General features: G+C 42.0%; 1 protein-coding gene across 2 annotated transcripts in view; it reads right to left on the bottom strand.

The window, feature by feature from the left end:
* Window positions 1-12,437, bottom strand: part of SUFU (SUFU negative regulator of hedgehog signaling) — a 99,499-nt gene that overhangs the window by 41,750 nt on the left and 45,312 nt on the right. For both annotated transcript variants that reach the window (XM_069796867.1, XM_069796868.1), the window contains exons 4-6: window positions 5,565-5,707; window positions 2,940-3,025; window positions 830-902 (exon numbers count right to left, since the gene is read on the bottom strand). In XM_069796867.1, the coding sequence (XP_069652968.1) occupies window positions 830-902; window positions 2,940-3,025; window positions 5,565-5,707 (302 nt within the window). The remainder of the gene's footprint in view (window positions 1-829; window positions 903-2,939; window positions 3,026-5,564; window positions 5,708-12,437) is intronic.

Raw genomic sequence — 12,437 nt, 5'->3', positions numbered from 1 at the left:
CCATAAGTTCTCTGTTAAAGGCAAATACTCAGTGATTCACTGAAACAAGGTCAGCACCACACTGGATTTGCCTGGGACCCATGTACTTCAGTACTGTAACTCTGCTGAAGAGATGCAGAAATGTCTCCCAAATGCACAGATCAGCAGTAGTCCATGGGATGGTAACCTCTCCATAGAGGTCCTATTCTGATCTTGAAACTTCAGAAATTAACTTGAACTCTGAAGGTTTACTATATCTTCCTGCATGGATTATTAATAACTGCATGAGATACTTCTAGCTTCCCACTGTTTCGCAGACCACACTAACTACTTGGCTTCAGGTGACATCCTACAGGAATGAGCTACACTGTCACACCTGCTGTGAAAAAATATTACTTAGTTGGTTTTGAGTTTTCTGCATGATGTAGCTCTTTACGCTTGCATATAAAACAAAGGAGGAATTTCCTGATCTATCATCTCTAAATCTTGTATTGTCCTATATTCTTTTATCTTCTTCTATTTTCCTCCTTTCTAAAACATGCAGTCCAAATCTTACCAATTTGTCTCATATATGAGATTCTGTTTTCCTGGTCTCTCTTCTCTAACTTTCTTCCTAGAGCTGCCATCCACCTGGGACTGGACATGTGCACTCTCAAACCACCTCTGAGAGGGCAAAAGTCTCTAAGACTTTTCCAGGATTATTGCAAACGTTGAGAAGACCACAGCACCGTTACAGAAAATAATAGGACTGCTTTATACCATTAAACCAATTCTCCCTGGCTACTACAAAAGACATTTTTGTATGTCTTTTTATCAAAAAGACATGACATTTTATAAACTGAAGACATACTTGCAGATGTGGGTCAATCTCGAATATTGTCTCTCCTCTTCGCATATCTGTTATCAACCAGGGGCCTCCGGCTCTACACAGAAAGAAAGGTAATGAACCAAACAAGCACTTTAGCTAGTACTCCCCAACAGAGTCCTCAGAGCGGACCTGCACTGGAAAGAAGCACAAGGTAGAGTTTAAAACAAGCCTCGAAGCCCTCTATGTTGCGTATACATCCCATAGCACGCATTTGTCCTTTACATTTCCCAAATAAATAATGAAAGCTCTCCATGACCTAGCTGTTATCTGCCTAGTGTCTGGCACCACCAAGTCTTGCAAAGCAGTCAGGATTGACACAGGCTATCCCCTGTGTGGACCCACTTACTCATACAAGACTGAACTGTGTTTTAATCTTACAGGTACCCCAACTGGGACTGAGAAGTCCAGTGTAGCCTATGTCTAAGAAAGATAGGCAAAGCATAGGGTTAAGATTTATATCTCTACTACATACTTAAAGATGCAGCAGGGTCCCAATGGGACTGCACTTTTTGCTGAGATCAGCAGTCATATTCAGTACCATAAAAAGCTTATTGCTCTGATAAATATCCTCACAATAGATGTTTTGCCCAGTTGGTACTTAATGGCTGAGTACTCAGATGGTTCAGGGAAAATCTTTGTTTTCATTAGCAATAAAAGTCACAAGGGTCAAGATGCTTCCCAACAAAGGTGATAGAAAACAGATTACTGTGAAGATGAACTACTTGGAGACTTTACTTTGGGTCACAGTGCAGGCAGACTACAGAAGTCAGCCTTAGATGGTGCTTTTCATCTGAAGTAAAAACTGAAGTCTTCTGGAATTGCCATAAAAATTTTCATTTCTTTCATGAGATACTTTGTTATTGCAGTCAAAAGCCCCCTCCTCTGGCCTTGTCTGTGTTACAGTCTCCTAAAGCACTTGGAGTGGGAGCAATAAAAGTTAATATTTTATAGCTTTTCAGATGCATTGATAGCCACTCTTTTTTCACATCACTTTGGAAGCTGTTAATTATTAACTGCAGAGGTGTGACCTGCTTCAGTTCCTCACTGGGATGCAAGAGACCATTACCCTGACTCCACATCAGCGGCTTAGTGGTTCGCAGCTTTGCCTTCAAATCATGTACATTTGGGTTTAATTTTATCCTTGGAAAGGTGCTTGTACCACAGCACAAAGGCCAAAAACCAACACAAGAACAGACTGAGGAGTGCTATATCTGTATTGACTTAGAGGAGCCAAGGGAGCTGCACACAGTGTTTATTGTCTTGGGGTCCTAGAAACAAAGCTTGCAGCTGGACAAATTCACTTGTACTCTAGAACACTTGCATGAATTACCTGCACTTGTGCCTAAAAGGGGAAAGTTCAAGCTTAGGAAGTCCAGCAGCAAAGGCTCTTCCAAATAATCCATCAATTAAAGGCCATTGTGACACTAGACAGTGTACTATTGTGCCCAGGAACACATATTCAGAACTATTTTGTTCTAAAAAAATCTTTTGAGCTACAATCACACAGCAATAACTTCTACTAAAGATAAGAGAAAAATATTTAAACAAAACACCTGCAAGCCAAAAAAGATTAGGTCCAATCATTTTAAAACCCATCTCTTCCTTAATGACATCTTTGGGTTTTTTTGCCATGGGAGAAATAACAATGAACTCCACTTGCATGAACACTCCACCAAGAGTGGGGCCAGTTTGAGAGTGACTTTCTCACTTTCAGACACTACCCAAGTTTTGCTAGCCACTGTAAGTCAGACCCTCTCCTTCCTTTCTTTTAAACTACACTGAGAGGTCACCAGTAACAGTTATCCCAGCTCTCTCAGGAAGAGCCAATGAGAAAATGCTGCAGGCATAAAAAGAAGGAAATTAAGCTTTCAAGACCTCATTCTGTTTCACCCTGAACATGTGGACTTCCACATGCATTAATTTGCCATCTAAGTGTCTGTGCGTGAGAACAGATTTGCAATCAATTCCCATCTCTTGCTACAGCACAGGATTAAATAAGTTCCATCAACAAGTTAAAGATTGTTAATAAAAATAAACAACTGAATTGTTCTCTATGGGAATGGTTCCCTACATGGACTATATAAGCACTTACACTGGGACAGTCCGAAGCAGTTCCAAGATCCCTTGCCCGTTCCACTGCTGAGCCGCATGCAGTTCCTCAGTGCAAACCCCAACGATCTGGAGTAAATGAAAACAGAGATACTAAACTGGATGGGAACCATGCAAGAACTGTAGAGAAAATGTACCATGTGGTGCTGGATCAAACAGTGCAGATAGAGAGAAGCACCATTTCTTTAAACTAACTAGGTGAGCAAGGACAAATGGAGCCTGAGACAACAGATGGATTCTACAATTCCTTATGCCCTCTCTCTACACTTACCATGTGAAGTGCCCTGGTCACATAACATTTAATCTTGCATGGCATGTGTGAACTTAACTATGAAGAGGGCCCGGTGGCAAATCAAGGTTTACTGAAGATCCACTAGTCTGTTCTCACCTTTCAATCTAGTCCACACAAGACAGGACAGGTTAGGGTCTGAGCACATGCAAAACACTGCTCTGTTAGCCAAATGCTAGGGGCAAATGCAATACTGCACCAGCAGTTTCAATCAGGCAAGGGACTCGCTGCCACAAGGGAGTGCTTTGGTGCTCATAAATCCTTGACCAACTCAGTTTGCTGACTGGTTACATCTTATCCAGCACCATAAAGTAAAGCTGCTTACACATCACATAATCCACTCGTCACTGCAGGCAACTGCAGACTTCTGCTCTCCTGTATAAGGCAGGATGTGTTTGCTTTTCAGGATGGGAACCGCCACACTGAACAATACCAGATGTCTCTCTCACAGCAGCTGAGATCAGCCACTTCAAATGAAGGGGTGAAACACCCTTCAGCTGATAGAGGAATGCAGTTTCTTCCTGATCCATCAACCACTGGCTTGTGCCTTTGAGCACAATGATTTGCTCTTTGGGATGAAAAATTATTTTAGCCATTGCTGCCTATTTCCTTCCTCAACACTCTAAGCCTTTTCCAACGACGCTGAATTTTCGATCAAAATCTGTTCAACTGATGTTTTTTCAGAAAAGAGGAAAACCAAAAACTAAGTTCTGAAGACCAGCAAGCAGAAGTGCATGATGTGCCTTTGCTGCAAGCACTTATCTGCACTGATAGAGATCCGCGTGGAAAACCGTCAATGTCAGCATGTACTCGAGTTCTGCACACCCTACTTCCCCTGCTCCTTGCAGAGCTCATTTTCTCAGGACCCAACCCTTGGAGATGCTCTTCATCCCCACCCATCTCCCAGGCCTCCTCCATGAACAGCCTGAATCACCCTCACTTCAGGACACCCCTCCCCGGGCCTTCACTCACTAATTACATATAAACAGCAAGACTCTAAACAGGAAATTATTTTGTGTTCATTCTTTTCTTTTTGCAATCATTTCTCCTCATGGATCAAAATAAATCCGTAACAACAAGCATCAAACAAAGGGGAAAAACAAGTCAACTGTATGTGTGGTGGATGATTAGAGGCCAAGAGCCTCAGGATGCAACAAGTTGACTGTCTTTTGATCCAGGACAGCTGGGTACTAAAGAAGAGATGCGGACTAATGCAGCACTAACTGGGGAGTCAGCCAGGAATAATCCTGTTTAGCTTGGCTCTCTGTCTCTCTTTCCAGGTCCCACAACTCACCTTTCGCTGATTTATCCCAAATCCATCTCTTTCTTGTTGATAAAACAGACTTTTGGGCACCTCAGAAAATTCAGGAAAGCCTTTGCCCTTGCACAGCAGTTGTCTTGTGCAAGTCTGTGGTAATGGAGCTTCCCCTTACATGTTGCAACTACAGCCAAGGACAAACGGGAGCAACTCAAAGCTTAAATTGTAGAAGTGTATAGACACTTGCATTTTCCCACAGGATAGAAGCTTTTCCACAGAGCAGGGAAAAATCAGCAGTTGGCATAAACTATGCCAGCTCTTCTACTAAGGATAATAACTCTATATGCAATTTAAAAATATCCAAAGCAGCCCATATCTAAGAGACATCACTGAGAAGAAGGATTTGGGGAAAGCAAGCAAACATGTTTGGCCAAGAAAGCTCCCCTCACTGAACAGTAGGGTTAAATTGGCAAGGGATTTTTTAAATGTTTCTTTGGCAAAGCAAACCTGAACCTCTTAAACAGTAGATCAATACAGGAGAACTCACTTAGCCTCTAAAGAATCTTTGTGTCAATGCTGCAAGCTACATTTCTGCTATTAAATAACACTAAAGCAACTCTGAGTCCTTCTCCAAACTCTTCTTTACCTGGAACTCAAACCAGTGGATCGCTTACCAATAATGACATAGAATTAAATTCAATTTAGCTCTACATTACCTTTTAAAAGTGTTTCTCTCAGCCTTTTTGCCTATGTTCATGTTTGAAATTTCAGGGCAGTAATGTAATATTCAACTCCAGGTCTGTTTTGGGGTGTAAACCTTCTCTCCATCAGACAGACCTCTATCTTAAGAACCTAGTGTGCCATTGCTCAGTCCTGTTAAAATGCTTACTGAATGCCTCCAGAGTAACAACTCAAAGATGAGATCCACGGTAATCAAATAAGGAAGAAAGATGGAAGACAGGATAATAAACATCTGGCTTATCAAAGCTAAATGAAATGTAATGTTAGCCTCATTCCACATCCAGAAGGTGACAGTCAGAGCCACCATTGCTGCATCATACCTGTAGGAAAGTAACGACCCCAAAAGGAGTTTGTACTGGCTGCATCTGAGGGTCTTCTGTCAATAACATATGCTGGATTCTAGATTCACTGTTGTCCAAAGGGCTGTGCCATGATACATGGTCACCACTGCAGAAGGTGTTTTCTGCAAGGAAGAGAAGCAAGAAATATTTAGTCCATAAAGTCTGCCAGGATATTCCTTCTGTTAGCATCTGCTCCTGACTGCTGCCAGGCAGGGACCTCTGGTCTGGACTAGGACAGTCGCTCATGGCTATTCACAGTGACTGCCTCCAGCCAGCTCTGCTGAGTCTCTGAGTCAGCTGAAGCACCTGAAGCAGGAAAGAAGTCTCCTTGAGCCATATGAATTCAAGCACTGACTTTAAAATCACCCCTCTTGATTCCTGTGGCAAAAAATGTTGTCCTGCTTTGATATTAATCCCAACACAGGAATACCAACAAATAAAGTTAGCTTGTCTCTCATTTGCTATTAGTCTTGTTTTGTGAGAGGGCACAGAGAGTCATCAGGACATACTGAATGTCTGTGGGATGGTGATTCACACTTAATTTGCAGCTCTGATTTGCCACAGAGAAAAGGTCCTGAAATTTGAATTAAATACAAATAATATTCTGCTATATCTAATAAAAATCCACAGTCTGCTGCCCAACTTGTGATGATCTAAGTCAAAGTCACTTTCTCTTCCAATTGTCTGGTGGCTCTGGTGCAGAATTATAATTAATATGCTCCTTCTTACCCAAACAATGAGAAAACCAGTAGGCTATAAATTTCATTCTATGTCAGAATAGACTGCATCAAAACAAAGAGCCAGAAATTATCTGTCCTTCTTCACAACTGTAAGCACTCCTTTCTTTTCTTCTTCTGCTACTTAGAAAGACAAAACCCCCAGATAATCCCATGTTCCATAGCTGATGCACGCCAGAAGGCACACCAGAACCCTTCTGTATGCTGCTGTCCCATCACAGGAAAGGCTAATGCTTGCTTTCTGGGTGAACTAGAAGTAAAACAACCAACCACGACCATTTTCACACCAATTAAAGAATGCTCCATTTGCACACAGATCCTAGAGCACGTGTGCAATAATGCTGCCTAGCCCACTGCCTTGTCCTCAGGTCTTGTGCTTGTCCCACTCCAGGGAGAGCTTTTATAGCACATACAAATAAACAGCCTAGAATCCATATTCTGCCCTCTGACATAGGTATAGTGTCCCGGGGATGAACTGAGTACTGCCTGCCTGCTTCCAAAGTCAGTGGCAAGCACAGAGCCCCTCTCCCTGACCAAGCTCATTGATGAAGGCAGTTTGGGCTGCAGTCCTCACTGTGGTCTCTCCCAAGGCCACACTTAACAGGAGAGTGGGAAGGGATGCCTTGCCCACTGGAGGAGGACTAGGACTTCCACTGCAGACTGGAAAATATTAGTGGTTACTAGAGTTGCTGTCTGTCGAGACTGGAACATCTCACATGATACAGAGCAGGATCCAATTCAGAGAAGTGTTCTCTGTCCTGCAGCTACAAGCAGATGTGGTCCTGGATCTTCACCTAACCTTCCCACATGACCTTCCAAACACATGTCAATAGGACATCTCTTAAATAACTATCTATAGGGCTCATCTGAGAATCCTTGCACGTGGCAGCTTCTGCAGCAGCAAGAGAGAAGCAGCATTTGCCAGTAATTGCAGCTTTGTCCCCAGTCACATTAAACAACAGACACCGAGGAATCGGGTGCTTGCACGCCACTCACCATGCATCAGCACCACCACGACTGCGTGCACATCCTCTTGGCCAGCAGCAAGTGCAGGATGCTTCGAGGGAGCCATCAGCGGCAGGCAGGTAAACTAATGAGGGTTCTCTCGCAGCTGCTGTAGTTAAAAATACTCCCAGTCATCTCACTGATGAGCTAACTCATGCTCACCCATTCCTGGGTTTAATGCAGGGTGTCCTGGGCAACTCGTAGTTTCTCCACCAGGTGTCCCCATTGGTGTGTGTTTGAACATCTATTACATATGTTTTTTCTGATGAATTTCTTAGACAGCTCATTTGATTAAGAATTAAAATAAACTCCAAATACCATAAGGAACTTGGCCCGAAAAACAAGGCATGTACCAGAAGTGTTGTGATAAGTAAGGGAATGTTTTCCTTAATTAAAATTAGGAAAGAAAACATAGCAAATGCAAGCCGCTTGAAAGAAAGACTTTATCGTTATGTACACTAAATTACAGGCTTTCAGCTCTGCAACTGAAAGGAGCGGTTCAGATATTAATTTACTTTCGGAGTTGGGGAAATATAAGCAGACAAAAATGAAAAACATCTTTTTTTTTAGTATCAAAATTGGATTAAAGAAACAGCACTTAGAATGTTGCAAAGGATCTTGTGATATTTTCCAGGTTAGCCAAAATGTGGCTCGTTACTTTTTTTTTTTTAATCATAAAAGCCTCTCAGTCACAGTTTTCAGGAATGAAACAAAGCCACAAAGACCTTATTCTTGGGCCCTGTCTTTATACCACAACATTTTGCCCATCAAATGCTCACACAATTCTATGCTGATCGATCGCTGCATTTCACTGCTGGTGCTGCTTCTCCTGGGAAAGCCCAGCCCGTTTAGAGCAGGTTTTCAAATGCAAATGTCTCTGCTGGAAACCCACCTGTTTACATCCATGTGAACACTGAACACTTAGAAAATCTCCCTCTCTCTTGCATGCGCACGAATACCACAAAATTCACACTGACTACTCAATTAAAACACACAAAAAAATTCTGCAAATAACATGAAGCCAAATTAAAACCTGTAAGAGTGCAAGAAATTCAGAATTACAGCCTGAAACTCAGCGCCTCCTTGCTGCATTGTAACCCATGTGGAATGTAAGATCAGCTCTTGTACAGAGACCACTGCAGCACTGAGGACAGCTTGAATTGCAGCACTTGTAGCCACAGAAACTAAGAAATTACAGAAACAAAGGACTAGATAACCACTTGCTCTTGCCTCATGCTGGAAACACAGATGAGCATCCTCCCTTCCCACCTTTCACACTCACGTTTTCAAAATAAGACAATCAAAATCTTTCTAAACATTTAAGTTTTAAACAATGTTTTACTCAGAAAATCCTAAAGTTTTCATAAACAATTCCAAAGTAAATTTATAACTAAATTTGTGGCTTTCACAAATGTCGAATTAGAATATAAAATATCCAAATAAATCCTCAAAGTTATCACAGCACAGATCAATGTGAAGTCTCCTGTGGTTTTTGCACCTTTCTATCATTTGCAGTGCTGTCAATAACACATTCTGTACAACCTGCCTTTCATCCACAAACACGTACAATGTATTTCCTACATGTATATACATATTTCCATAAAACCAAGAGATGAGTAGGCACAGGACACATGCTCATCTCAGGTACACGAGGAGCACAAACACCTTACAAGGAGCAACATGCTTCAGTTAGGACATGCCTAACAACAGCTTCTTTTGTTCCCAAAAACGCATCCCCGTATCTCTCATACCATGTGGACTAACCTGAGGAACAGCCTGCCACCTCCAAACTAATTTCTGACATCTGTTTTGCACTGCTATGAACCAAGAATGGGACTAGTACCTTCAGTGATAATGATGCCAATATGGGTCTCTCAACAACATTCATGGTTTTATAGCCATACCTCTCAGATATCAAACAAGACAGCTACTCACAACTGGAAGCTACTTATACACAAAATACTTGAAAATACAGACGTGAAAATAGGCATTAATAAATATGTAAAAGAAACATTGTACGTAAAAATAAAAGATTACAGGAAGACGTTTATGTCCATGGAGCACTGACCCAGTCTGACAGGACTCACTGCTACAAGCATCCCCAAACAATTTCTAGTTTTAGGCCAAAACATGACTCCCCTTTCAGATAAGCACAGAACATTCCTTTGCAAATTATCTCAGTTTAGTAAACCTGAAAGTTTACAGTCTCGGCAACAAAGCTGGTTCTGCAAGTATCACATCACACCACCGATGCTAACCGCCTCTGCTTTATCCAAGCCCATTAACAGAAACTACTCATCCAACAGTTTTCACTCTTAACAAGCTCTGCTATGACAACCCTTTTGACCTGCTGTAATGCTGTGCAGATTAGCACCTATGGCAAAGTTTCTTAATGGTTTTGAGGAAGGATTGAAGCACAACAGCTGTTACAGAAGTCCTTTTGCACTGTATTTCCTAATGAGACAAAGTAATTTGCGTCCAGAATCCAGGAAAAGGTGAGATGGCTTTCAGCAGTAGCTGTGAAAAATAAAAATCATGGACTTCTACTGAACAAGCACCCTCTCCACCATTACAAGAGGGCAACAATCAGTCTGGGAGCAGCAAATGCCAGGACTCGAGTGTCATGTGCTGCTGCTGCAGACTTCTGCTTCTCTGAACTTCTGTATTACCTGTCTCCACAGCAAAGGCAACAAGAGATGTGACCTGTCCAGGGAAATAATTTTATATAATCGGAAGAGTTTGACGTATTCTTGTAATAGCAAGCCTCAAACCAGTTGGTGTGTTCCCATGCTCAGGAGTAAGCTTGGAGAAGACTTCTATGAATGGGGGATCTACGGATGCTCTCTTCTCTGTGGGTGAGCATGTTGTGGATGGACTCACCATAGCCTAAGGAGGAAGGACCTCCGACTAAAGCTTTTACTGCAGCTATGGCATGCACTGGAGGACCCTATCTAGGTTCACTTGTGCCTAAGGTGAAGCACAACACATCTCCACTCCTCTCCACTGCAGAGGGCACAGTTAGCATTTTTACTCACCTGTTCATTTTTACAGTCCTTGTAAAACAAAGTCTCTCCAAGAGCCCTACCACAATGTTAAGTCTGTTTGACACTGGCCAGCAGGTTCAAACACCGTTAGGGTGGCGCAGTAAGTCTTTTAGGCTTAAGAATAGCATGATTGTGTAAGCCTTGTTTCCTTAGGTGAGCACAGCAGAAACAACGATCATCAGAAAAAGTTACCAGGGAATTGTCAAATCTGTAGGACAGATGGCAAGGCTCAGAAATTATCTAGCCATCAACAGGAGGAATTAAGTAGCAAAGGAACTGAAAGAAAATATGTTAAAAATATTAAATCCAAATGATATTAGTGTATGGATAAATCAGCAAATCCTCAGGAGTAAACAAAGGCTCTGATTTACTGTATCTGAGCTGATTCAGAAGGGACTACTGTTGGATATTTCTGCCCCACAGTACCTGAGCTGGTTACATGTTCCCTCCATGGAAGGAAGGGCTAAGCTACCTGACCTGCCTCAGAATAGATACCTATCCTTCAGCAGTTACCATAGGAGCACTGGATATGTTGTGAATACACAGACTTGCTTACAGTAACCTCTTGGACACTTGCACTCTTCCTGCTTGGAAAGGGCACTAACAGGACTTAAACCTAACACAGCAAGGTGACCCATCCTCACAGATTTGAAAAGGGTTCTTCTTCTGCAAGTTTGTGTTTTAACAAAAACTACTGATTTGTTTTTTCTTTTCTGTTAGGGAATGCTGATTCCATGAAATCAAACTGCTTCACAGGGAGGTATTGATTTCATAAGAACTCAACAAGGATATCATTAAAACATTTCATTTCAAACTTACTATTTTATTTCATAATTTATAATAGCAAATCCAAAGCCTCTCTCTAGCTTTACAAAAATTAGAAGCCTCTAAATTTCCCATAGACCAGCTCTTGTACCATTCTATTATGCAAAAGCAGCATCTATAAGACAGTTACACCAGACCACTCTGTTAAGTTTCCTATATTCTGAAGTCTTTAAAATGTCATTATCCATTTTCTTTTACAGCCCACATAAAGCAGGTGAGGTTCCTTCATGCAGCAATGGTCATAATTCAGCTGCGCAATCTCTCCTAACTTTACTATCCAACTGCTCTATAATGAGAACTGGGGAAATAACTCAGAGGGAACCATTCCACTGTAGACTAGTAAATTTTCTTTGTGTAACATCGCTCATGTATTTTCTTGACGTGCATTCCCCCCCACCTTTACTTTGACTAAATATAGCTCATGCCTAAAGAAATAAAACCAAGTCATATTCTTGGCCTCAAGATGTTTTATAAACAGTGTAATGCATGCAATCTATGGTTAAGAGGTGTTACCTAGCTCTAGAGAGAAACATAGATTACTTCCCACTGTATTTTCAATTTATTTTTTTAAACCTGCCCATTTCGCTTGTATGGAATCCTGCTGGGAGCCCTTATTCCCTGTGGCTATTCAAGGGAGTAAGTTGAAAAGGACAGCAAACTGAGACAAGTACTAGGAGCTAAGAGAGCTCCATCCAAAAGGTGGCCCCAGGCTGAATCTGGGTCAGGGAACACCTCCAAGTGAGCTTGCTACCCTGCACCCAGAGCAGATGGGAAATAGCTCTTTGGGCATCGGGAAGACAAATATCTTCTCTGGCACGTGCACAGGGGACTGTATAGAGGAAAACAAGGAGCTGATGCCGTTCTACCAGCAAGGAGACAGCAAGGGAACTTGAAGCATATCTCCTGGCCATGCATGGCCTGGCATACAGTTCCCAGAATAAGTCTGGTTCCAGGGCAGTTTGGACTGCATCACCCTGGTTCATCCAAAGGCTAGAAACTTCCCCTTTCTGACATGGTCACACCATGCAATTCTTTAGATAGATTTTCAAATTAGGAGAATAGATCTGTAGCCTGACCATTCCTCTGTATCTCACGTTCACCTCCTTCGAAATGCCAGCTAAAATCTGCAGGGGTTAAACTGTTCTCACTAATCAGTCAGATAAATCCTTCTGGACAGTGTGTTACAGGTTATGAGCTGATACTGCACCAAGCGGGAGAAGCCGTAAGTACGTTAACTACTA

Source organism: Haliaeetus albicilla, chromosome 11 (genome assembly GCF_947461875.1).
Source record: "Haliaeetus albicilla chromosome 11, bHalAlb1.1, whole genome shotgun sequence".
NCBI lineage: Eukaryota > Metazoa > Chordata > Aves > Accipitriformes > Accipitridae > Haliaeetus > Haliaeetus albicilla.
Note: the sequence above shows the minus strand (reverse complement) of the source record. Positions and strands in the feature narration are given on the sequence as shown.